The sequence below is a fragment of the Bemisia tabaci genome, chromosome 1, assembly GCF_918797505.1.
Source record: "Bemisia tabaci chromosome 1, PGI_BMITA_v3".
Lineage (NCBI taxonomy): Eukaryota > Metazoa > Arthropoda > Insecta > Hemiptera > Aleyrodidae > Bemisia > Bemisia tabaci.
Genome location: NC_092793.1, coordinates 75,245,251 through 75,270,217, shown reverse-complemented (window position 1 = coordinate 75,270,217; position 24,967 = coordinate 75,245,251). Strand labels below are relative to the sequence as shown.

The 24,967-nt window shown below is 40.9% G+C and overlaps 1 protein-coding gene across 1 annotated transcript in view; it reads left to right on the top strand.

Annotated features, from left to right (window-relative positions):
* Nucleotides 1–23,566, top strand: part of svp (COUP transcription factor 2) — a 189,738-nt gene extending 166,172 nt beyond the window's left edge. The window contains exon 5 of the mRNA XM_019050553.2: nucleotides 19,216–23,566. Within this exon, the coding sequence (XP_018906098.1) occupies nucleotides 19,216–19,490 (275 nt within the window). The 3' untranslated portion in view covers nucleotides 19,491–23,566. The remainder of the gene's footprint in view (nucleotides 1–19,215) is intronic.
* Nucleotides 23,567–24,967: the final 1,401 nt, after the last annotated feature.

Here is a 24,967-nt window from a genome sequence, read left to right as displayed (position 1 = left end):
CGCGGTGCCCGGCACAATAATAGGGAAAATGATTTAGCCCGCTCGGAACATGACTTGCAGGCTCCTCGAGACCGCTGTTAGCGGAAAGTCGTGATTTTCGCCCGCAGTTCCCCGCGAGTTTGTTTCAAGGTAATATCAATGTTATATTACCCGTGACCTAATATTAAATTGAAGAGTCGACGCGTCGGTCTACCCGGTCGTGCTTCGCTTTTCCGCCGCGCGCTCAGCGGCAGCGCTAGTGCGGCGCCCTGCTGTATTCGCCGGTAGTCCGAATTCCGAGCTTTCGATAAGTCCATATTCGATCTACCCGATGAAAATAAAGGAACATATCCTCGAGTTTTTCTTCGACTCAAGGTCAATAGGTTCCGGGTTCAAATCCCGGTAGTTGGGTTACATTTCCACGGAACGGACGAGTTGAAGTGCAGAAATAGATTCTAATCGGCCATAATCTCAGGAAAGTTGAAAAGCCTGGGGCATGAATGTGCCAAATTCTCTCTGATGTCTACGGACAATAAATCTCTATAATGAAACGCATATGTCTACAGATGACTGTAGATTCCTAACTTATTGAATAAATAATAAAAAAAAAAAAAAAAAAAAAAAAAAAAAAAAAAAAAAATAGAAGCCAAACCAATTGCAACAACTATATAAAAAAGATTTTTTTTATTCTTCCTCAGATGAGGATTTTTCTGCCTTAAAGGCACCCAGCGACTTCAAGTTAGAATCCTGTGTTCAACATTCATTTTATTCGTCAATGACGAATTCGCTAATAATGAAGCGTAAAGTACTTCATGACTTTCAAGTGTGAGACGTTTTGTTTAGGAGAAACCCTTAGACTCATATTTGACCACCCTCGCTTAAATAAATCGTGATTATGTGCTGAAACCAGCGAATAGAGATGAACGATGCTTTACCCGTCAAGCTTACCAAGACCTGTTTCTTATCGAAGTCTTCGGTTGTCTGAATCTATAAGCTCAGTTGTTATGACTAGAAATAGTAGCCTGAGCCGAAAACTTTGGGATCCCATATGAACTTTTTAGTCCTTGTAACCGAAGTTGCTTTAAACGTCCAGTTCGGGCAATATTATTAGTCATGACTTCATCTGAAATCTGCTTCCAGCAGCGATCGAATCCTTGCGAGCATCTCAAGCCGAACGGAGCTCGCTCATAATGGAGCTAATTATTTGATCGATGGGCTCTTTAATAGAGGTGACTCTTCGCTCAGCCACGCCACTTGTATTGGCTTTAATTATTCGTCTTGTGTCTTGTTCGTGCTATGTAAATTCTGAGCAGCCCGCATCGCTCCCACTGAGCAACCGCCTCTCATTTTACGCTCGATAAAGCTGTAAGGGCTGGCAATCGTTTTATGGTCGAGTTAGGTATTAGTACCAGAAAAACAAACGATCCGTATTTAAAGTGAATTTGCACTGAAAACGATCAAACGTCGATTTTCGTTTAGTTCATCACTAGTTTTCCTTTAAATTTTTCGTAGAAAATTCATCGTGTCCAGAGGCTAACTGTTCCTCTTTTTTTCAAACCTGCAAATATGAAACGGACAAATTTGCCTTCACAAGCTCGATTAGGCAAAACGAGCGACTAATTAGGAGCAGCGATAGTTGCATGTGGCAGTTTTTCAGCAAGGACCCTTAATTGAAAACACAGGGTCAGCTCTATGACAGCCTCAAAAACATATTAGTAAGATCTGGACGAAATAGAAAAATTCCATGGACCACTTCTCAGAACACTAAAAATTCTATAATGATCCTAAAAATATAAGCTTGAATACAGCTATTAGCTGTCCCTGCGGACTATATCTAATTCTGTATCTTTAGTCTATATCTAAAAAAGGCGGAGACCTTTAATGGATGGTTCTCTGCCCTCTGTGCTCCACAAAGCACTCCCACTAAACCGATCACTGAAACAACTCTTTCGCCGCCATTTCCAATGTAATATTAAAGCTTATATGCGCCTGTACGTGCTTTAAAGAGTGGTCCCCTTCTAAGAAATACACTACCGTGCTGAGTAAAAACGCGTATGGGCAATTAAAAGTTGCCAAATTTGTTCTCAGAAAATATGCATTTTTGAGGAAAGTTGTGAATGTTTTTCTTTTAAATTTTCAGACTTTTCGGATCAGATTACTAAGTAATCCTCGGAAAAATCAGAGGGGAAACATTCACGAATTTCCTTGAAAATTCGTGATTTGTCGAGGGAAATTCGGCAATGTCTAGTGGTTTATACGGCGTTCCTCCATAGCGCGGCAGTGTACCCGGCGGGACGGGCTGGACCAATGTTAATCAATACCGGAGGGGCGAGAAAAAACCAATAAAAATCGTGCCAAAACCAGAAGTAATCGGATCGCACGCAACTCGCTGGACACTTAGATTTATCGATTTAATCCAGCGGCCATAATCTCTCGGCCCGGCGCAGTGTTACAATGCACAATTACGTATCGCAGAAAGGTGACTTCCCTTTCTTGCACCCGGGGAAAAAAGTAGAACAACTTCATCGGGGATATGTGCGACGGTCGGAGGAAGAAGAAATCCCCGTGCTTGGAAACAACGCCTTATGAGCCACCAAAGGTTGCCACATATATCCCCGATGGAAGTATACTTTTTGCCCTAATTTATGCACTTTTTCCTTCGGAATTTTCACAGGATTTTTATCACGATATAATCTATTGAATGTAAAATTGCCCCACAGAAAAGTAGGTATCTGGATAACGATAAACATTCTTAACTTTCTTTCGAAATTAAATAATTCGTCATAGGAAATTTGGCAATCCTGGAATATCCATACAGCGTTTTTGCCTGATGCAACAGAAATACGAGTGGATTGTAATAATTAAAATAGCGCATTGTGCGAGTGAGCGGGTGACGGGTTGCCACTTGGAGGTAATTGTTGGGGATTCTGCAGGTAATCGGGGGCTTTTTGGACGCGAGTTGGCAACCCTGCCGGCGTATTAGCCCGCGAACGATCCGTCGATAAAAGTTGGCCTCCGATCGTTTTTGGCATCCGAGATCGCCTTTGTTTCGCGGACGGAGTCACGTTCGGTGCAAAAGGCTTCCACGCATGTTGCCGACACAAGAGCCTTTCGCTCAAGCAGGTCTTCGCGCCAAAATTTAGGACTTTATTCATATGATCGGTCGCTCCTGATTGGAGCTTCCTCAAATTTCGAAAATAAGAGACACTCCAACACACGTTGAAACAAACAATGTGGTGTGTGTGGTGATATAGCAAGGGAAAAGGAAGAGTGTTGACGACGGCGCAGAGATACAACTATTCGTGCCTGATGGATGTCCGTGTTGTATCTGCAAAATTGAAGGCGCGAGGCGTAAACGCGCAATGAGCTGCTCTACGCTGTTAATGATGTGTCACTCAAATGCGGATGAAGAGATAAAAAACGAGGCAAGATTACACCTATCCTATTTTCGGCTGTTTTGTTCAAGTAGCCTTTGAAACACCATTAAAAATGTGTAAGACAAACGGAATTAACACAATTTGTGGAAAGGGAAACTAAAATAGCGCGACAATGACGGCGCAGAGATACAAATATTCGTGCTTGATTGATGCCCTCGTTACATCTGCGAAACTGAAGGCGCGATGGCGCGGTGGGAGGCGTGAGCTCGAAATGCTGCCAATGAAGTTTCCCTTAGATTTGGGAGAAAATTCAAAGTATGAGGTCCGATTGTATCCCTTCTTCATTTTGCTGTGTTGCTTACGCAGCCTTTGAAGCTACACCAAACATACAACAAACGAAAACTGACAAAATATGGTGATATAGCAACGAAAAAGGAAGCGCGTTGACGACGGCGCAGAGATACAACTATTCGTACTTAATGGATGTCCGAGTTGCGTCTGCAAAATTGAAGGCGCGACGGAGCTAGGTGTAATCACGCAACGCTCCGCTCTATGTTGCCAATAAGGTGTCGTGTAAATTCGAAGGAAAAACAGAGTAACTCTAGAGTAACTTGACAGAGAGAGTATCGCTATTTGGCTGTCGCTTTTCACTGGCTCCTTCATATTTAGATTCATTGAGCTCTTAGGACCCGAAAATGGCGGACACTGTGAGTAAGTGTAAATACAAAATTGCTTAAAATGTAGTTCTTTTTGCATATTGCAACGAGAACTTTACTCAAATGCATTGTAACGACGTATTTACACAGATTTAGAGCTAATCGTGTGTTGTTTTCGAGAAAAGTCATATTGGATAAGGTAAAGGTGGCAGCTAGTCGACGGTGTCCGCAACCACGTATCTCGGTTTGCAACATCGCAGACTTCCTGTTATCACACCTCATTTTTTAAATGGTGAACCACTCAACGGCAATTCTTGAAAATTGCTGTGATTTGTCTTCATCGTGCGAAGAAAATTCTGCAAAAATTTACAGGAATGATGTCGATTTAATCTTCTTTAAAAAAAAATTAGGATCGGAGATTCTCAAACACCGCAAACGAAATACGTGGAGGAAAGTGGAGGGCGAGATATCCATGTCGCAGGCAAATGGTGAAGTCAGGCATTTTGTCAAATGCCTAGGCAGATAGTTAAATTTTGACGGTCTATACAATTTTTTGAATTTATGGCAAGGAGCTCGCAAGTTTTCAATATTTTTTGGAAAAATAACTCATCAAACCTACGAATTCTTCTTGTCTCTTCCTCTTTATTTGCCTCTCATATTTTTAAATGATGAAATCCTAAAAATTCTGTATTTTATGACATACTGAAAATTTCCAGATAAGTGTCTGTGCAGGAGCTAAAAACGGTTTAAAATACTATTGTGCGATGCAAATTTTTACTGAGAATTTTGTCTTACAGGAGAAATTAATTATTTTGTCAAAAATTAGGATTAGAAGCAGAATTTCAATCTAAGTTAGAATATTTGACTATTTGCCTAGGCATTTGACAAAATGCCTAATTTTACTATTTGCCTGCGACATCCATACTCCCTTAACCGATTTATTCTGGGTTTTCCGACGGAAAAAATCGTCAAATCGGCAACAAGGTGGGTGGAAATTGATATCCAATCGCGGATATTTATCACGTGCGAAAGCGCGCATTACGGGCACACTCGGACGGTGCCGGGGCTGGCGACCGGCAAGAGGAACATTTCGCGGGGTCCGGATAATTACAATGTTGGCGCGGGAGCCGAGTTCGAGTCCTCAGAACCAGGACCCGCAGGCCAGCCCATTAAAGTCCTATTAAAATATCTAACATACATGAACCCGTGTATATAAATATGTATATCGCCATATATTTAATCTGATAATCATCCGGTCGGGGTGGCCGTGGCGATGGTGTTAATCCGTCCGCGATTGATGCCTTAATTACATGCTTTATGTTGGTAGCACTGCCCACAGATTACGCCCGGCAAAAATCGCGTACCGTCCATGGACACCTTCGGTAGCTCGCGGTCTTTTTGCCTCATCTGATGGATTTTCTTGCCTGGTTTTTGCTCCTTTTTTTCTCGAGCTTTATGTGTCGCGTTGAAACAATGCATGTCCTGGCTTTTATCTGCCATGTCCGAGCGGGCCTTGACTTTTGTCAACGTGATCTGTGGCCATTGCGGTGGGTGAGATTTCATCGGGTTCGATCGATTTACTTCTTCTCTAAATGGGTATAAGCGTTTCGCCTACCTTGAAGAACTCGTCACTTTTCAATGTAGAATGACTTAACATTCTGGAATTGGCAGGACTGTCAAGAGTAAGCCGCGAAATTATGCCTCACAACACATGTGATCGCGTCGAAATTTCATGCATGTTTAAAACGGGGGACATGATGAAAATTTTCGAATTCAACTCATGAATTCAAACCGCACAATTTTTAAAAAAAATTTTGGACGCAGCTCACATTTCAGGAGGTGTAGAACTAACAGTAAATAATGTAAGTTTCACTAATATGTTTACCAGACTTTATTGTGCCATAATTTGAAAAAATTGTTTTGACTGGCTCTACGTACCATTATCCCTTACAATTTTCTTTTCTCTTAAATACGGTTAGTGATTTTTCAAACTTATGTTTCCAATTTTTTGCAAATTCTCATTTAGGCATTGCAGATTCTGTATCATAAGTATAATGCAATAATCTAAGGGGGCATCTAAGGGATCTGGGTCTTCTTTTCTCTCATGATTTGAACGTTTTCCGCGAAAAAAAAACGTCATTTCCAGCAGTTTTCGATAATATTTTAACCCTTTGACCATCTTTATGAGAATTTTTGAATCGTATACAGTCCGCCCATGAACATTTACTGGCTTTGCCACTATTATTTATAATTTGATAGTCATAAACGATTTTTAGCATTTGTTGGAGATCTACAAGATTTTTCCTTGTGCATCGGAAAATGCCACTTAACAATGTTGACTGCTTCTTTTCGCAGGAAAAGTAACTGTTGTGTTGAAATTTTGAAGAGTAGCGATGAAAAAATTTCGTTCACAACACCCATCATCGGTGCCAAACCAACAAACAGACGCCTGCGTGTGAATTACCAGTCTTTGAGCTTCGAGCTAGCGAGTTAATTTAACGAAGCAAGGGAGTTTATGGGCGCGCAGTATGCCAGATTTCTCTAAAATTGCATCAAATGGACCGATCAATAAGACTTGCTTTCAATTCATGAAAATTCTAGTCCGCTCGTACAAAATTTGCGTTAAAAATGATGACAAAAATGTAAGACAACAATTCGTCAAAGAGGAATCGACACTTTTCTATAATTTTATTCGCATTCATGTAGAAAACGATGTCCATTGTTGATAAGAACTCAAATCAAGTCAAATTTGATTTTGAACAAAAATAGCGGGTTTTTCGAAAAAATTGTTTAAAAAGCATAAAATGTACACGTATGCAGAATAAATAAACGCATAAACGTAACACGTACAATGTAAATGGCGCGTATAACACGATCTTCATATGACAAACGCAAAAAAAACACTTCTTGTGACGTCACGAAAACCATTTCCCGTACTGTTCGGGTCGGATTTCGAGTCTGCACTGAAAAAAAAAAGTTACGGGTTGTATAGACATATCGTCCGTTCCGGGCTCAGAGGCCGAAAATTCCAGGTGCTGGAGCCGTAGCTTCGATTGCTCCAGGTGCCATGCCTGTAACGCGGACAGTATATCCATATAGCCCGTGAAAGTACGGCCTCCACGGCTGGGTTTTTTTTTTTTCAGTATTGTGCTGGTTACGCGCTCATATTTCCATCAATTTCCGATCAAATGGTGACTGGTGCGCACCGTCTACCATCAAATTTCTGCGGTCTGCAAAAATTTGATGGTAGATGATGGAGCTGTGGGTCTCATCCTTCATCTGATTTCCACACAACCGTGCGTATTTCATAATCAACACGCTGTTTTAATTAATTTTACTCATCAATCTAGACAACTCTCGATCGCCAGCTTGGTCATCATTTTAATCGGACTTTGACGGAAATTTGAGCGTGTAACCAGGCCATAAGGCCAAAATTTGCACTGAAAAAATATGCTGTCTTAGCATCTAGGATGTAAAAAATGCCTTGATTGCCCACGCAGTTGAATTTGCATTCACAGGATGTAAAATTAACTGCGGGGGCTGTAACGGCAGCATCTTGGGACCACTAGACACATTTTTGACATCCTGGGTGCTAAAACAGCATATTATTTTTTTCGGTTTGGGGAGCTACGTTGTTTGCCCGATCCGTCAACAGAGCGCGCGGGCGCCGTTCACAAGCCGTGGCATCTCATGACATGGTCAATAGGCGAACGGAGGAGTCGCGGGGCGTCCGCGTCGCCCGAGATGGGTATTAATTAGTGTTTTAATAAGCGAAAGGGTTGTACGGCGCAGTGGCGACTAAGTGCTCTTTCTTAATGGTGCTTTGTAGTGGCCGGGTAATTGGTAAATTAGTGGACTCATGAGGTCCCGGCCCCGGGCTCCGCTGTTTCGCCTGCCGCCCCCCCCCCCCCCTACCACCCACCCCGGATTTTGTTTGATGACACTGAATTGAGGAGACGAGCGCCTCATTGGTTTCTAATCATTCTCTTGCCCTCCGCAGATACTCCTTTTGGACACTTAATCCTTGGCTTCAAAAGTTTCAGACGGTGAATGAGGGAGAGTGTGATCAATTCAACCGCATACTTTGCTGATTTGGTTTCAACCGCGCTATATAGTCGAGTTACCCGGAAATATGTTTCTTACGCCGAAAAAAAAGGATGCCGATTTAACATTCTGGATGTGAAAAAGTGTGCGACAACTCACAAAGCGCTGAACTAACCGCCACAGCAGTAAGTTTTACATCTTGAAATTGCGGAAGTATGTTCTGTAGTAGTTAATGCAGCGTTTTGTGAGTTGTCGCACACTCGTTTACCTCCAGAATGTTTATACTTATCATCCGGCTTTTTTTTTCGGTGTAGTTGGTGTTCAAAGTGGCTAATAATATCAATGAGTCGATCATGTTCTTCCCGCAGACTATACGAAGTTTTACTTTGGTAAAATGTAATCTCACATTGTAAGGAAATTATACGATTAGGACCAGAACTCCGCTTTGGTTTTGTTATCTTTGTCTGGTAGATTCAACTAGAATGAAGGTTGAACTAGCTACAAAGTTTCGCTCTAGTTTTTCCATCAGGGGCATCTTGAAATTTTACCGGGCTCACAGAAAAATTTGCAAAAAGCAGCGAAGAGTCTGGAAGCATGCGGACATGGAGTAAATCTGCTACGAAGTTTGTCGCTGGAAAAAAAAGAAAAAAAGGGAATGATATACAAAAATCACGCAAATTGAAAAAAAAAACATGTCCGTGCGGCTCTTTCTGGAATTTGAATTGAATGAGGAGATATTGCTTTGTGTGGCTCTTATCCATCAGGATCTGGTCCTTGTACCCCATATCCGGTGCTGTGAATAATGAGTGCAAGTCTGAAACGAATTAGAGAGATCACCGGACTAAGTGAAATGCGAGAGGTGCAGTCCTCCACACCCCTCGGGCATACCATGCATTTGAATCTCGCGCTTTGACTCTTGCGCTGCGGGTTGCGTTAAAAATAAACGCAGGGGAATCCGCGAATTCCAACTCTGCGCTAGGTTATCAAACGCTTGGCGTCCGATCGCAAACTTAAAGCGATCCAGAAAAGTGCGAGAGGGCCATTAGTGACTTTTACTGATTGTGATCAGTGGTGCCAAATCTCGCAAGAATTATTCGAGCTGCGGCGGAGCTCGATGTGGAAATTCGGATCGTTGGCAACTCCGATTAGGAAGCCAAATGGCGACTGACCTATGACTGGTGACCACAGAACCTTGCCACTAACGCCTAATTGAACCGTTGTTTTTTCCATACCTTTAGATAAAAATAACCTGTCTCGCGCTGAATGCGAGGGTGCCTTATCGTGTTCAGAGACAATTTATTTTAGACACCCACTGCTTTCTTCCCTAGTACCCCTCTGTCCGGTTCGCTGGGAGATGAGTAGTTGATTTAATACTTTACATTCGTGAATGATAAAAAAGCTCGAAAATGTTTCATAAACTATTCAGATGTATGTCCTCCGAGGTATAAGTTTTATCCAGAATTTTTCGAGTTAGAATTTTTTCACATGGTATGAGGATCAAAACTTCAGACATCTTTTTTGCGTTTTTAACTCCAGGCTTCGTTCCTCTTTACTTTGCACTGAAAATTATTTAGGTGGACTACACATTCCATAAAAGTACCTTGTACAATGTACATGTGAATCTCTCCTGTGCAAATGACGTACCCATGCTGATTCGTACTTCGTCTGAGTTTTTTTCCCTCCTTTTTTGACCTTCAGCGACACTGAAAATGTGAGTGCTCTGGAGCACGCAAGTTCTTTGTTTTGAACAGCCAAAGGTCAGGTCACTCGAAAATGAATTACCTGCCGGATAATGCAAAATCACTGTAAAAACGACAACTCTGACGGTGACTGTGCTTCCCCTCCCCCTCCCCACCGATTGGGTCCCAGAAATTTTTTCGCTCCTCGCAACGCAAACATAGCACCGCTCGTCACCTCTGCTCCCTCTTTTCCTCTCTTCGTCGCTCCCCTGACGCATTAGCGAATGTCTATTTACACGTGAGCCCCGGAGAGCATGTACTCATACAGCGACCAGGGCTCACGCAGAAATCGAGCTACGCCCTTACGTCAGAGGAGGGACGAAGTTTGCTAGTGAGCCAGGCTCTTTCTCTCTCATTCTTCAAATATTAACACTTCATATTCTGAGACGCCAGTGCTCTGTTAGCCCCCCCCCCCCCCCCCGCCACCATTTCAGTCACGGATATTTTTAGCCCCCTCTCCTCCTCTATCTCTCTCTCGCCCGACGAGTGTATGCCGACTGAATATGAAATTTCGTCCATTTTTTCCCCTTCGCAGCCATTTTTACTCATACCAACAACTGATTGGAGCACTTTGAAAAGTGGGTGGTCACCTGTCGCCATTGATATGGTTTGGCGTGCGGTGAGTAAATCAAGTGAGAGATTGTGAGTGGTGATCACGACAACAAAATATCATGACTTTCGGTTAAGACGCCTTCATTACTACAGTCAATCTGAGATATTCTGTCATAGACCTAGATTCACGCAATGCTGTATTGAAAATGCAAGAATAATGTTCCTATTTTTGATCGCGCCTACACAATGGGCAGAAAGAAATACATCTTTTAAAAAAACACACAGCAAATTCCGTCCATGAGAATTGATGAACTTCTGAGAGTCAAGAGGAGGAAGGGGCTGCAGATTTGGACCCATGAAATTATTATACATATGTGAATAAAACGTGTAGACAAACGGTACATCTATCAGCGATAGTGTAATCATACGGTCAAAAAATGTACGTCCTGTAACTGAGAACATCAATGCAGGTTTCAATGGATTCTTCCTTTCATGCATACATGGTACTTAGAGCGAGAATATGTTATACTGAGAAACACAATTTCACTGCGTAAATGTATTTATCGTATAGTAGCAATGGTATACTTAGCTCGATACAAAACAATTTTAAACATTTCAACCAAAAAATTGTCCTTCTTTTGAAACATCCATTTTGTTAGGGTCACTTCGATGTTGGTCTTTTTTCTTACATGCTAATGTGCATTACGCAGCGCATCATTCCCTTCCCTTGTTTGAATAATAAAAAATCAAATCCAGTTTCTGTAAGGGGGTTGTTGGAAATTTCTCTTTTAGGAGTAGAGAAATCTTGAAAATTGCAGAAAATTACCATTTTGAAGGAGGAAAAATCAGGCCTTGGAAAAAGCTGACCCCGCCTCCGTAGCCCACCTTGGCTACACCGCTGAGTAAAGTATGCCATCACTTTGTTCTTGAGCAAGACAATACACATTTTCTGTCATCTGATCGCTCTAATTAAAACGTGTTCCATATTGTGCCTTTTTCGATGTTCATACGTTAGCATATCCGTGCTCTTAATTACACGTAAAAGAGGGAAACAAAGGGTTCCGGAGCGGCAACGCTGAAAATAAATGCAGTGATGGGTCTAATTAAAGCGTGCTCTCCTGTGCTAACGAGAGTTTTTAATCTGCATCTTTTCGCCCAGATCTTAGCGATACATCTGAGAGCTTAAGATAATTAAGTTTACTCCGATGCAGACTGCAAAGTTAGGTGACAATTTTTCTTTTGTCTCGTGTACCTTCGGCGGGAAGAAAAATAGAAGCGCGAGCTAAGTTGAAAGTTTTTGACTTCGGCAACTCGCGGGCAGACAAAAGAATCAAAGGGGAATTCGCAACCGTCGTCGCGAAGTTTCAGCGATCCGACCGGAAAGGTACCTGATTTGATAATATTTTAATTACTTAATTCCGGTTTTCTTTCCTCCGCTATAAATATTCAAATAAAAACTTTCGTTTTAATATTAATGCCGCGCGCGTGTATCAGTTTATTTCAAGCCTTCGAGGACTGCTTTTTTTCCAAGACGAGTTCCCTCCTCGCTTTTCGCCACCCGCTTTTCGAACTTGGCTGGGGTTGCGCAAGGTTGCAGAAACTTCCAGGGGCTCACTTCTGTCCCACAATCTGAAACTCGAAAGCGTTCCTAACTGATCTTTCATTTCCTCGACGTATTCGTCAGATTATGTTGATTATTGAGGTTGGCCACGAACGAGTCAGTGACGAGGTGTGAATGATCGATTTTCGATGTTTCCCCATTTAAAACTATGGTCAAGAATCGAGTTTCAAGGTGTTCGCTGCGAGCACCTTGTTAATTGATTTTTTCCCCATTGGTTTAAATGGCAGATCAATCGATTTATTGCAAAGCACGCCACGTCACTGGAACGAGTCGCGAGTCATTCGCTGAATTTAAAGCTGCAGCTTCAAATTTGTTGCGAAGAATGTTCTCTGTCAGACTCACTGGCTATTGATTGCGCCTTCAGTTCGTAGGTAAGGCAAACGTGGGTCCTCGAGCGCTGCAATTGTAGTATGGACAGTATATTTTCTTTTGAAATGCGGATACATTAAACAAAACCATAAGTAGAACCGAGAAATTCAAAACAAAATTCTATTGTCAAGAAAATACTTCCTTTTTCCAAAAAAAAATTGGAATGTCTCGTCGTGCATACAGGGTTTTTCCGTATCACGATTTATTCTACCGTTCTATGGAAGACGATCCCTAAAATAATCAGACATCGCCAAATTTTTCAATTAAAATATGTATTTTTCAGGAATGTTATTAATGTTCGTCCCGGAAATTTTCAGCCACACAGCAGAAAATGTTTTCTGAAAAAGTTTAAGAAAAATAGGCATAAGTTATCCCAAACATCCGTGTTTTATCATAAGAAATTTAGCATCATATGACGGTTTATTGGCGTTTTTAGTAGCACTACATAATTACAGACGTTTGCACGGTAAACGGTTCGAACCACCGTGTTCAATGAATAGGGCGTCGTTTCTCTCCTGCAAGCGATTCCATCGATACGATGACTTGTGCGGCGTGGCATGCGTGTTCGGGGTTTCACCTGCGCCCCCTCCACCCCCTCCATCCCTCCGAAGCGCCAACCGTAGACGTGGGGAAAAACTTGAGCTTAACGGGAGTGATCGAGCCAATAGGTCGCTTTGCAACGCCCTCCCTGCGAACGATTGGTTTTTATAACCACTTTAAAACAGCTTAGCTCGTTCCAACCTTTTTCCCGACCATTCCCGGGCCCACCCCCTCATCCCTGTTCTTCCCACTTTTTTCCCCGGAGAAAGTTTTCAGGTGATTCTCCTTCCACCCTTCTTTCTCTTATTTCTCCTGTTATTAACCGCGCCCTTCTCGAGTTGAGCCCTTGCGAGAGGATCTCTTAATGAAGGGTCTGATGTGACGTCCCAAATTAAGGATAAGGCCTATCTCAGGCATTAGATGGTGGATACAGCTCCTCGTCCTTTATTCTGTCCTCCTTCTTGACTCTTGTGAAAGGGTTGAGTGGATGGCAGGGTTAATAGTTACCCAGAGTTTAAAGAAAGGACCATGATCATGAACGGTTGAACCTCAAGTGATTGAATAAAAATCTGAGCGTTATGTCACGAGGTTTACTCAATGGCTCACAAGTATTTTTCTTGTTTTAACGGTGTAGAGTTTAAAGCATACACAAAGAAAAAAAAAACTGGGCTATATATGATCCGAATCGTTCAATAGACACTTCTCGCCTCAGAAGTCTATGCCTTCAGTTGAAAGAATCGATCAATCTGCAGTTGACAAGACTGAACTTCAGTTCTATCAATCGAAGTCTCAGTTCGTATAAATAGTTCAATAAATATGGAACATGTTCCACGTGATTCCGAAGTGTGCGAATGATCCCACTGTAATTCGCAGAAATGAAGTTTCCTATTTAATCGAATGTATATGACCATTCGAAATAGGGACCAAAATTTACGGGAGGGGGCAATTTTTGTCGAATTAGGTTGAAAAATTGAAATTTAAGCAGTCAACGATGAACATGGATCCCAAACAAGGAGTTTTGAACAAACTTATAGTAATTTTTTCTCATCGTAGAATGTAATATTGCGTTGAAATCCAAGAATTTCGGAACCCGAAACATGAAAGTAAAAGTTCAAATACCTTTTTCTCGCAACTACACTCTATTTGAACTACAAACTTCAAACTGCCTTAATTCAAATTTAGCTGAAGATTTTCGTCCGTTTCCAGTGCAAAAACGTCTGCAAAGGCAAACCACTTTTGGCAGCGCCTGAGCCAATATTTCAATGTTGTTTTTCTTAACAGTAAAGATACAAGAAAACAAAGCTGCGTCGTTATAGGCGTTTAAAAGTTATGACTCTATGTTTAACTTTGTTACAAACGTAGTATTAGCGGACACACGCCCTTGCTTTGCGGCCACCAGTCAGAATTTATTGTTCGAATCGAAGGCCGAAACTTCCGCTAAAACACAGCTTTAAGAGGCCTAATTAAGTGCGTATCAATCCGTCGGCAAAGGCCAGAACCAAAAGCCACATTGAAGGTGATCATACAAGTAACTTTCACCGTATGAGCGACCAGTGTTGCAACTTCTTAATCATACATACTAAAATTTACATGAAAACGACGAATTATGCTCGGAAAATCGGCAACGTAGCGCCGCGACGCACTGTAAATTACTTAGGCAATCCTTAGCTCTTATTTATTAATCGTTGGAACTATATGTGCAAGGTGTGGGTCAGCAAATGTGCAAAGCTCGGAGTCAGCAGTATAATTTCAAACTCCCAACGCCGCATGAAGCGGACCTTAAATTCATATTTATCGCCCTTTATTATAGGTGCGTTTGAATTTAATTCCTCGTCTTGTAGCTGGTATATTGTTGTGCGCAGGCTGAGACAAATGATCCTCATTGTCAGCAAGAAAATCGAGACTATATGAGCGCGTGCGGTTAACGCGTTCCTCTATTCTCGGGATCCGGGTCTCCAAGGCCCGTTCAATGAGGTCTCGCACGAGGAGTGAGAGAGAAGGGGGAAAAAATAAGCGGGGAGCTGAGCCTTAGAGTAGAGCCCAACGCCCGACGGGGTTCTCAAGTATAAAATTGTAGAACGTTTGTAAGCGGTAAGCGGTAAAAGGAAGAGATTTGAAAAATCGAATGATGAAACTTGTCAGAAGTACGAGTGCCCAAAGTCCGATCTTTACCGTGGAAGGGACCGCGGGTGCGAAAGCAGGCGAATTCTCACAAAATTATTGATTAGGGTAAAATTTGAAAACTCTGGAACTTTTCGAAAGAATCAGATATTGCGGAAAGGAAATACTTTTAATGATAAGGGCGGTTTTAGAGTCCACTCGTCGAAAAACTTTACAGATTTTTACACTTAAATGCTCACCTTTTAGATTTCAATGGCTCACGGAATATTTACTTGATAGGTTCCGATAAAAAAATTTAAAGCTGGTCCGAGAATTGAGAGTGTGTAGTATTTTGAAAATTTTGAATAGAGTCGTCTTAGGAGCAATCTTGAGCTGTTCCTCGTTCAGCAAAACTCTTCACATTTTTTGGAGGAAAGCAGCCCCCCTCCCCCGTAGGAAAAGCGAAGAAATGGTACATGTTAAATGCAGCGGCGAATAATTGTAACCGTTTTATAATTGAAGGTGCTATATTTTAGTGTATTCCACTCGATCGAGAATTATGTGGCCTAAACTAACTTCATCGTAACCACACAATTGCAATGGTCCGTTCCGAGTTGTTCTTCGTTTAAACCGCAAAACATTAAAAAAAACAAACTACTCATTCGGTGATCGACGGTCTTGCACTTAGAGGCCGTTATCCGGAAGCTCCATGAAACTCACACTCTGTTTTGATAATGGACTAAGATGATTTCGATTCCGGCCTCTACAGGGCCGAAAAAAGTATCGTCGGGGCCCGTCGTACGCGCACGGAGGTTCGTTTCGAAAAAGAGGGAGGGCGGCCTAATTAGAGAATCTTGATATGAAAGTTTGCGCGCATCAAACACGAAGTTAATTGTAATGAGTGGTTGTTGGCCTGTTATACATTTATCTCATGCGGGTCTTAATTCCCCGCTGGACGCATCCAGCGATGCCATACCGCAGCTTTTCACTCCCCGAAGGAGAATTTTGTCGATGACGTCATCTGTTGTCGTGGGCGTCCATATATATTTTATGCATTAGTAACTTGAGATAAAATGGTGATGGTTACATCACATCAAAAAAAAAATGCGTATTTTCATTGCAGCTGAGGACAATATTCATTCATATTAGAGACTTTGAAATGTGTCGATTATGTGTCCAAAACGCAACCACGGAAGCATGTTGAAGATAGCACCTAAGGCTGTCTTGCCTATCACTAGCCTAACCAGTGTCGGTCTTGCTCAAAAATTATTGGGTTGCTGATATGATATCTTTTGGGGTCCCTCTTTTCGAGAGGTTTCCCCTAACTAACCTAGAGTCCTCCTCTATGAGGATTTTCCATTTTCCTCTATGAGGATTTTCCATTTTCCTCTATGAGGATTTTTCTATGAAGATTTCCTCTAAGAGGATTTTCCAGGGTCCAGGGGGGAACCCTGCCGGAGCCCCCAAAGCCACCCGTCAGAATTTTTGTGGTACCAGGGCCGGATTTACCTACTTGCCGCCCATGGGCCGCCTGTATTTTTCCGCCCCCTTTTCATTCGTTTTGAAACATCAATAGATCGTATTCGACAGTGGTTCGATGTATCGTTTGGTTCAAAACAATAGAACATAACCTCATATAAAAATTTTAGGATTCAATTTGGAAAAGCTGAAAATGAGAAAATTCCTAACAATTTCACTTTTCATTGCCATTTGATACTCGAGAGAATAAAAATTTGATCACCTAAGACCCGTTACCTCAGATTTCTAAATGGACTTTTGAGGCTATCGGTACATATTGAATCAATCGATATCAACATAATCTCACCTGTGTGATCTATGTCGAATACGATCTATAAAAACCATCAAGTGAACGTGCCGGTGCGGGGGAAGGTGAGGGGTGTACGAGACGCGTCTACTTGTGTTGGGTACATTTTTTGTGAAAGCCTTGTCAACACTGACAAAAGTTCAGTTCCGTAAAACCATCCCTGTTTGGACAAGGCCTTCCATTTAAAAAAAAAAAAAAACGAACCAATTATGAAAGAACAAACATAAATGTGGTTAATAATTTTACCTTCCGCCGCCGCTGCGCCGACCGCACTGTGTTGGAGCAATGCGTGAAGTATTCATGCAGTCTTGTAGGCGCTATGCGTTTCAAGCCGACCGCAGTGTGTTTGACGCAATGCGTCAAGTATTCATGCAGTCTTGTAGGCGCTATGCGTTTCATGCTGACCGCCTCGCCGCTCCGTTCCGGGTCAAATTGCGTGTTCGGTTTCTCTAACTCGACTAATTGAAGGTGTTGTCTCTTGTATCGCCGAGAGACGACAAAATTAGAAATTACTATACTTTTACTCTCAGGAAATGAGAGATTTTGTCGTCTCTTCTCGTTTGTAATTTATTTTCTGAATCTGGTTTTTCCTTTCTTTTTTTGATACATTCAAAAAGATTGCAAAATTTGCCGCCCCCTACATTTTGCCGCCATGGGCCGCGGCCCATGTGGCCACTCCCTTAATCTGGCCCTGTGTGGTACTACAAGGTCCGAGCCCCCTAGCCAGACCGCCCCTGAGCCGTATGGAAATGAACAAGACCTTTTTAATATCACTGAAAATTAAATTTGTTAATTTTTAATCATCCGCAAGGTTTCTGAAAGTCGCAGTGTTTTCCGCCCAGACGCAGCCGAGCCCATTTTCTCAAAACTTCATTTTTGCTCTTTCGGCTTTTCTCTATGAACGGCAGAATAGCGTGCATAAGACTGATTTCTGCGACGCAGAGAACCTTCACTGAGAGAGTATGGACATGACGATTCTTAGAGCCCAAAAGGACGACAACGTGTAAAACGAAATTAAATCACCAGAAAAGTGCCGCTGCGACCCTATGCATTTGAAAGATAATCAATATGGCCGACCATTGTAAAAAACCGTCTTTAAGGATTAAGACTTTAAAACCGAGAAAATTTATGCGAGATTAAAGTTTTACGCGTGCTTTTATAATTTTGGATCAGTGTACCTACTCTCACAGGTAATAAGAATTGTGAAAAATTAGTACCGCTGGATAATTCTCGTTCATAGGTTGACTGCCCTTTTGGGCCCCAAGAGAAACATGACCTGGTCAAACCTAACCTCCAAATTTTTGAAGTGCCCATACTCTCCCCATAAGGGTATTCTAAACAAAGCTCGGCCTTGCCCACGTTGCGCTTGGCAACGTGGGATGAGCGTTGTATCCCCGTTTAAACGGTTAATCCTCTTGGTTAATCTCTTTGCGGCGTGTCCCGATGCTTGTCCCGGGTCGCACAACCAATCAAAACCGGCACGCCATTCAGTCTCCGGCCCTTGACCGCCCCCCTCCCGTCCCCTTCCCCCGAAACTCATTGAGCTCCCAAAACGCATCCCTCCTCCACCGGTCGGCCGGCTATTTTTGAGGATTGGGCTTTAATTGTCGCGCGGAAATGTTTACACTGCCGGGTCCGGCCATTAAGCAAGCAACTCGCCGCGGCCCGGGCCTTACGCCGCCGCTGATAGCTTTACCGTCGCGCTGATTGAATTTTGCGGTTTTTTGGCGCTTTGACCACCTCCGGTTCCCTGGGGCGGGGGAGGGGGCGGCACAGCTTTACGGAGCCGCGCTATCATGCGCTCTGGCCGCGTTTTTCGATACGCGTAGTTTTCCGTCGGTACCGTAAGCGTAAACGTATTCGTTTTACGCTGAACGTATACTTACCAGAATCAACATATGAGTGAGAAATTGGTTGTAGTGCTGATGGTGGACGTTAGAATTAGTAAATTCTAACTTTCCACCCACAAAAAAAAGAGAAAAAAAGTTCAACATTAGCACAACCCTGATTGGCCATTGAAAATGATGTCATTAGTCGATAAATGAGTTATTTTGGATTTTACAAATAATTAAAAAAAACCCACCCTGAAACGCTGTATTTTTACCTTTGTCAAGGACAGTTTAACACTTCGAGAAATCTTTTCATCACATGACATTGTTTAGTGACCAATTTGATGCAAGAAGCCTTGTTTCTAGCAAGGGAGGTCGAATTGACTAATACAGGAAACGACAATTCCTGAGGACACTCGGACACCATGACATCTGGGAGTGAGTTCTGAAATTTTTTGTGTTCCATTCAAGATTTTGATAAAGAAGCATGCGTTGAGGTGCTTCTTGCTTTTTGACCCTAACTAGTGGTCCACTGCAATTTGGCTGACAACCGCTGACCTCGGTTTTTGATTTGTTTGTTGCAGACGCTCCAGGTCTGAAAGACGTGGGGCACATCGAGTCCCTGCAAGAGAAGTCGCAGTGCGCCCTGGAGGAGTACTGCCGGACCCAGTACCCGAACCAGCCCAACAGATTCGGGCGACTTCTACTCCGGCTCCCGTCCCTCCGAACGGTGAGCTCGCAGGTCATCGAGCAGCTCTTCTTCGTGCGACTAGTCGGCAAAACCCCCATCGAGACCCTCATCAGGGACATGCTCCTCAGTGGCAGTAGTTTCAATTGGCCCTACGTCAACTCCATGTGACACCAAGTATGGAGGCAGCTCGCTTCCCCTTAGGCTTTAGGTGGTCCCCGACCGCAGACGAACCCTTAGTTTTCCCCAGTGGCGTGGCGTGAATAATCGATTATCCATATCTCGCCATTTAAAATTATGATAAGGAATCGATTACTAAAGTGTTCGCTGCGAACACCCTGATAATCGATCTTTTTTCATAGGTTTAAATGGCATAACAATCGATATATCGCAATTCACGCCACGCCACTGGCTTTCCCACAAACTCACTTCATCATACATTGTTGAAAATCGAAGACAAATCGAGAGCCTTTTTTATTTATAATGAATAGATAATTTTTACTAGGCCGAAGTTTGGGTTCTTTGCGCCGGTGGATTATTCAAATACTGCAAAATATGGCAACGTTTCCAATCACACGATTTTAATTTCAATGATTTTTCTTCTTACAATAATTGGAAATGCTGTTTTAAATTCAAACATCCAAGGCACAGATAAATTATGGGACACCGTAACTCACGATCAGACAAAAAAAAACCTAAATTCCTACAATCTATGGAAAAAGAAAATATTAAGAAATCACGTCTGCTTCCTTTACGATACCGGTGATATCCATTTCATCATATTTTCCAGTCCAGTAAAATCTAAAATGTTATCGCCTGAACACTGTTACATTACATAAACGACTAAGCAAAGGGAGAGGTCTGAAAAATAGCGATCTGAACTGTTGTTCCGTGTCTGTATTTATTAATTTATTTTTATTTTTTTTTCTAGTTACCTCACTTGATGCTCACACATAGTTGCTAGGTTGTATGAAACAATTGCCCAATTTTTCTTGTGCTCAAGGAAAATTTTTGGCGTTTGATATTTTGTTCAATATGACATTTACACCTCGCTAAACAACTTGCATTTCTCTTCGACATTTGATTAAAAGAAGAAAATAAGATAGGGTTTTCTCATTTATTTCACGGGAGTTGAAGCTATGTGACACTTACAAAAATTGGGGCTTTAGGGCCGCGGTGGTGTTACTCATTTTAACCCGTAACTCTAATGTAAAGTAGAGTTCCTTGAGAAAATTTTCATAATTAAAAGTTGCATTAGAACGCGGCAGCCTTTTGAAATTTAGTCCGTAGTCAAGGCTTCCCCTGAAATAAATGAGAGTGCAGAGTCAGGCACATGCTTTTAATTTTGAAAAATTGTCCTGTAAAAGTAAGCACAACGAAAAACATAGCAACGATTAGAACGAAAGCAAGAAGTAATTCAAAAGTACCCCACAAAATATGTAGCTACCTCTTCCTCAAAAAGATTTTAATATTTTTAGGGTTTGAAATAAAAAAATACAAGACACTTGAAGTCATGCTCTAAATTGCCTTAAAAATCAAAACTTGATTAAAAACTAGAGAACAGTAAAAGTATGAGTCTTCTAGCTGTGGCCTGGAGGAATTTTTAATACCTGAAGTAGCATTTTCAGAATTTTTCTCAAGTCAACTTCAGGCAGCATAAAGGGGACACTGCGAACCTAGAATTACTGTGTTCTAAATTTTGATAGTAGGTACGATACTTCTTAAACTGATGTGCTTACGAGAGGAGCTCAACATTTTTGAGGAGAAGTCAAGGTGTTAATGTACCTGTGCGTCTACGTAGCCAAAGAATCACTCTAAATTAAGGAAATTGAACATAAACTTTATAAAACTTAGCCTATGAATATTTCATTTTGTATTGAAAGTGTATAAATAATTAATCGTTGTGTAAAAAAGACATAGTCTCTTGAGTGAGCTTGAAACATTTCCCTATACCCTGTACCTTCATTGTATAATCTTATTCAGCTAGGATGACATGTTTGTGTTCATAATATCATCAAAGCATGTGGAATTTGTATGTATGTCACTGACAAATGTTCTACTTCTGAAATATGTCTAACAGTGATGATATTGTAAAAGTATGTTTGTCTCTGTGAGAACTCATTTCATATAAGTGGTAAAACTAACAGAATGTTCAGGTAATTAATTCAGTGTATAATTAGGCATGAAAAGCATTTTATGAATTGTTTTGGAAAACAAATCGGGAGATTATTAAATGAGATTTTTCATTTCTCAATTTCATTAAATTAATGTGTTTTGGTCAGAATTCCAAAGGAAATGGCTATTTAAAAACATTATAAAACATTAGGAAATAACATGCAAAAATGGCTCCGAGAAGAGCGAAATACACACATTTGAAAAGAAAAAACAACGTACTGTAAAAAATCCTCTCCTTCTCTCTACTTTTGACGCCCAATGAAAAAATTACTCGTTCCAAAACTCGGTTCAACACCATACTAGTGCCTTAGCTTAGTTTAAGAATATCAGGAACATTTTAATTATCAGATTTGTAATAAAATAAAACTTCTCCAGCATTAAATAATTAATGAGTATGGTGAGTGGGAAAAAACACAAGAAGGATTGAAAAATAATGTTAAATCTTTAATATACTTCTTTTCATACTGTTTTCATTCTTTTCAATCGTCAATTCGACGCATTCGAAGAGAAAATGTATTTTAGGCGAGCAAAATTATCTTCCTATCACCAATTCTTTCAAAATCGAGCATCCTCATGATTTTAGCACCAACATGTTACCTGTTTCTCAATGGTATACAGATAAAATTCACTGTAGGATAAAAGTTTCAAGGAAAAACTGTCCCCAGGTTTTATCAGGTTTGCTTTCTCTTTACAAAAACATATATTTTAATCATATTTTGGTTCTGTACTAGTCCGGGAGGTCGCTGTCATTTTGGTGTCCCGCTTCAAAATTGACAACTTGTTGAAAATCCATAGAGCTTTTCTCCCTGATCTCAAAACCCATTGTCGGCCCAAAGCAGACTTGCGGGCCGATTATTGAAATTGATAGACAAAGCTATAGACAAAGAAGACATAGGGGGTATAAAGCAATCCTATTGGTTGAAATAGGTGGTTCTCATAGACTTAGGGGGAAAATGATAGGCTAAATGTCGGATCTCTCGTGGGTTGCCGTTAGTTAGTCTATTACCTACCTCCTTTGTCCATTGCAACCACCCGCTTCTACCAATAGAATCCCTCCAAATCCTTGTTGTCTTCTTTGTCTATTGCTTTGTCTATCAATTTCAATAATCAGCCCGCTGGGGCGCTCTATCGTAGTGAAACCTCCGGGCAAACCTCCTGCAGCTGTGAAACGCCCCAGCTCCGCTTGGGTCGACGACAGGTTTTCAGATCAGGAGGAAAAGTTACATTCAAAAAACGTTGTTGCCCTCATTTTGAGATGAGACATTTTTCCGGCATTTTCGTCACGTTTAGAGCTCTACTGGTGGTAGAAAGTTCCAGGTGCGGTTAGGCAAAAAACAGATTTTGAGATCAGGGAGAAAAGCCCTGTCGATTTTCAAAAATTAATCCATTTTGAAAAGGAACACAAAAATGGCAGCAACCGTAAGGACTATAAGGTCAACTCCTTAAAAAAAAAGAAAAAAAAAAAAGAAAGAAAAAGTGGACTAATGGTCATTTTGTTGATCCGCAAATGCTTAGTTATTTAAGTACATCCTGTCAAATATACGGTAATAATAACTTTCCTACAAAGATACTCTTCAAAATGATTAATAGAATATTATAGCTAACAGGCAAATCAGAGACGATTATTTTTTTGCAACTCTGTTTTTACTTTATTTACAGTCATTATGTATAATCGATTCTAGGTGAGGTAGCCTACTTTTATCGATTATTTTACATGCATTTCCGTGGACAAAATCCAGTGTTGCCAACTTGCAAAAATCACCAATGAGACAAACACGAGTCATCTTGAATAATAATCAATGTCAATAATGTTGTTCACTGTAAAAATAGGTATTGTAAACGTTAGTCCGAATGTTTTTAGTTAATGATGATCAGTGAAAGATAATTTACTTGGAATAGAATTTTTTACTGTAAAATGTACATGTGTTTATAATTCATTTAGTTTATACTGTACAGATAGTGGTATTCATACATTTTTGATCGAAAACTGTGCATTCTTTTGAATTTTCGTTGTTTCCTTATTATTATTTTTTTTAAATATGTTAAATATAGACTGTTTGTATGAAAAAATATTTTACTTTTGCTACCGTTTTTTTCACGGCACCCTCACACCAAATGAATGGTGGTTTCCTATTTAAATCTAGCATATATCATTATAACATCACTCAAAAGTTTTCCAATTCAAAGAGGTTTAAGGCTATAGGCCTTAGTTATTCAAGTATTTTCAATTTGAAAGTTTACTTTAACAGAAATTTCACTGTTTCGTTAAATTGAATAGAAAATTGCCAAGATTTTCCGGCAAAAAATGAATATAGTTTAGAAGTTGCATGGCGGATAAAATTCTAGGCTCATTGCATTCGTATCCGGTAAACTGCTATTATAAATGGACAGAGTTTAACAGAAAGGAACCACGCCACATCAGCTATTGCCAAATTTAACTGGGCAATTAATTTTTTTACGAGAGAATTTTTGTGCGGATTCCTTTACAATTTTTAGAGAATTTGCTTCAAACTATGGATAGTTTTCACTGAAATTTGCACAAAAATCCGCACAACCGTTTTCATGTAAAACATTAAATTGCTCAATTAAATTTGGCAATAGCTGATGTGGCTTGGTTCCTTTCTGTTTAACTCGGTCCAAATTACCAAAGCTAGCGTCGTTTCAACCAGTGGTGTGGCGTGCTTTGCGAGATATCGATTCATCTACCATTTCAACGTATATGGAAAAGGGTCGATAGCAGGGTGTTCGCAACGGAATTTTAATTATAGATTCCTTACCGTAGCCTCAAGTAGGGAAATATCAATAATCGTTGACGCCTCTGATTTCAACCCAAACCCTTTACCACCACATTGATGTTGACTGAGTACAAAGTACAGTCCGATCATGCTGAAATCATTCTCACGACACAACTTATATGAATCTACCAATCAGACTAATCTCAAACTAATATCGGTATCAGTTTAAACCGACTTTATTACAAATTCTTCCATATATTTTTAAATAGAACCTGAGTTGAAGGAGACACGCATTTTAACTGCTGAATGTACTATGAAAATTAAAGCGCTACGCATTGAAATTGTGAGCGAAATTCAGAGAGATATTATGATTTTGCTGGACATCGTTAGGCCGTGGGCCTTTTTAGCGCCTGACAGGCTGCGATGTAGAGCGTAAAGTATCACGAGATAATGAAGGAGAGGTCCTATGTCAGTCCTTCATACAGGCAATCTAAAAGTCCCACATTATCCAGCTGTACCTAACTTGACAGCTAAAGTTTTGGATTGAATTTTTAGTAATGTTTTTAAGTCAAAGTGAACTACTTTTTGCCTACCAAAATTTGAGCCCCCCCCCCCTCAATTTTATTACAAAAAAAGTTAAGGGAGAAATCAGGAGCGTAAACCTTACCTTTTTCCCTTTTAGAAGCAGCCCTTATTTTTTAATCGATCGTCAGGAAAGGCATGAGAAAAATAAATAAG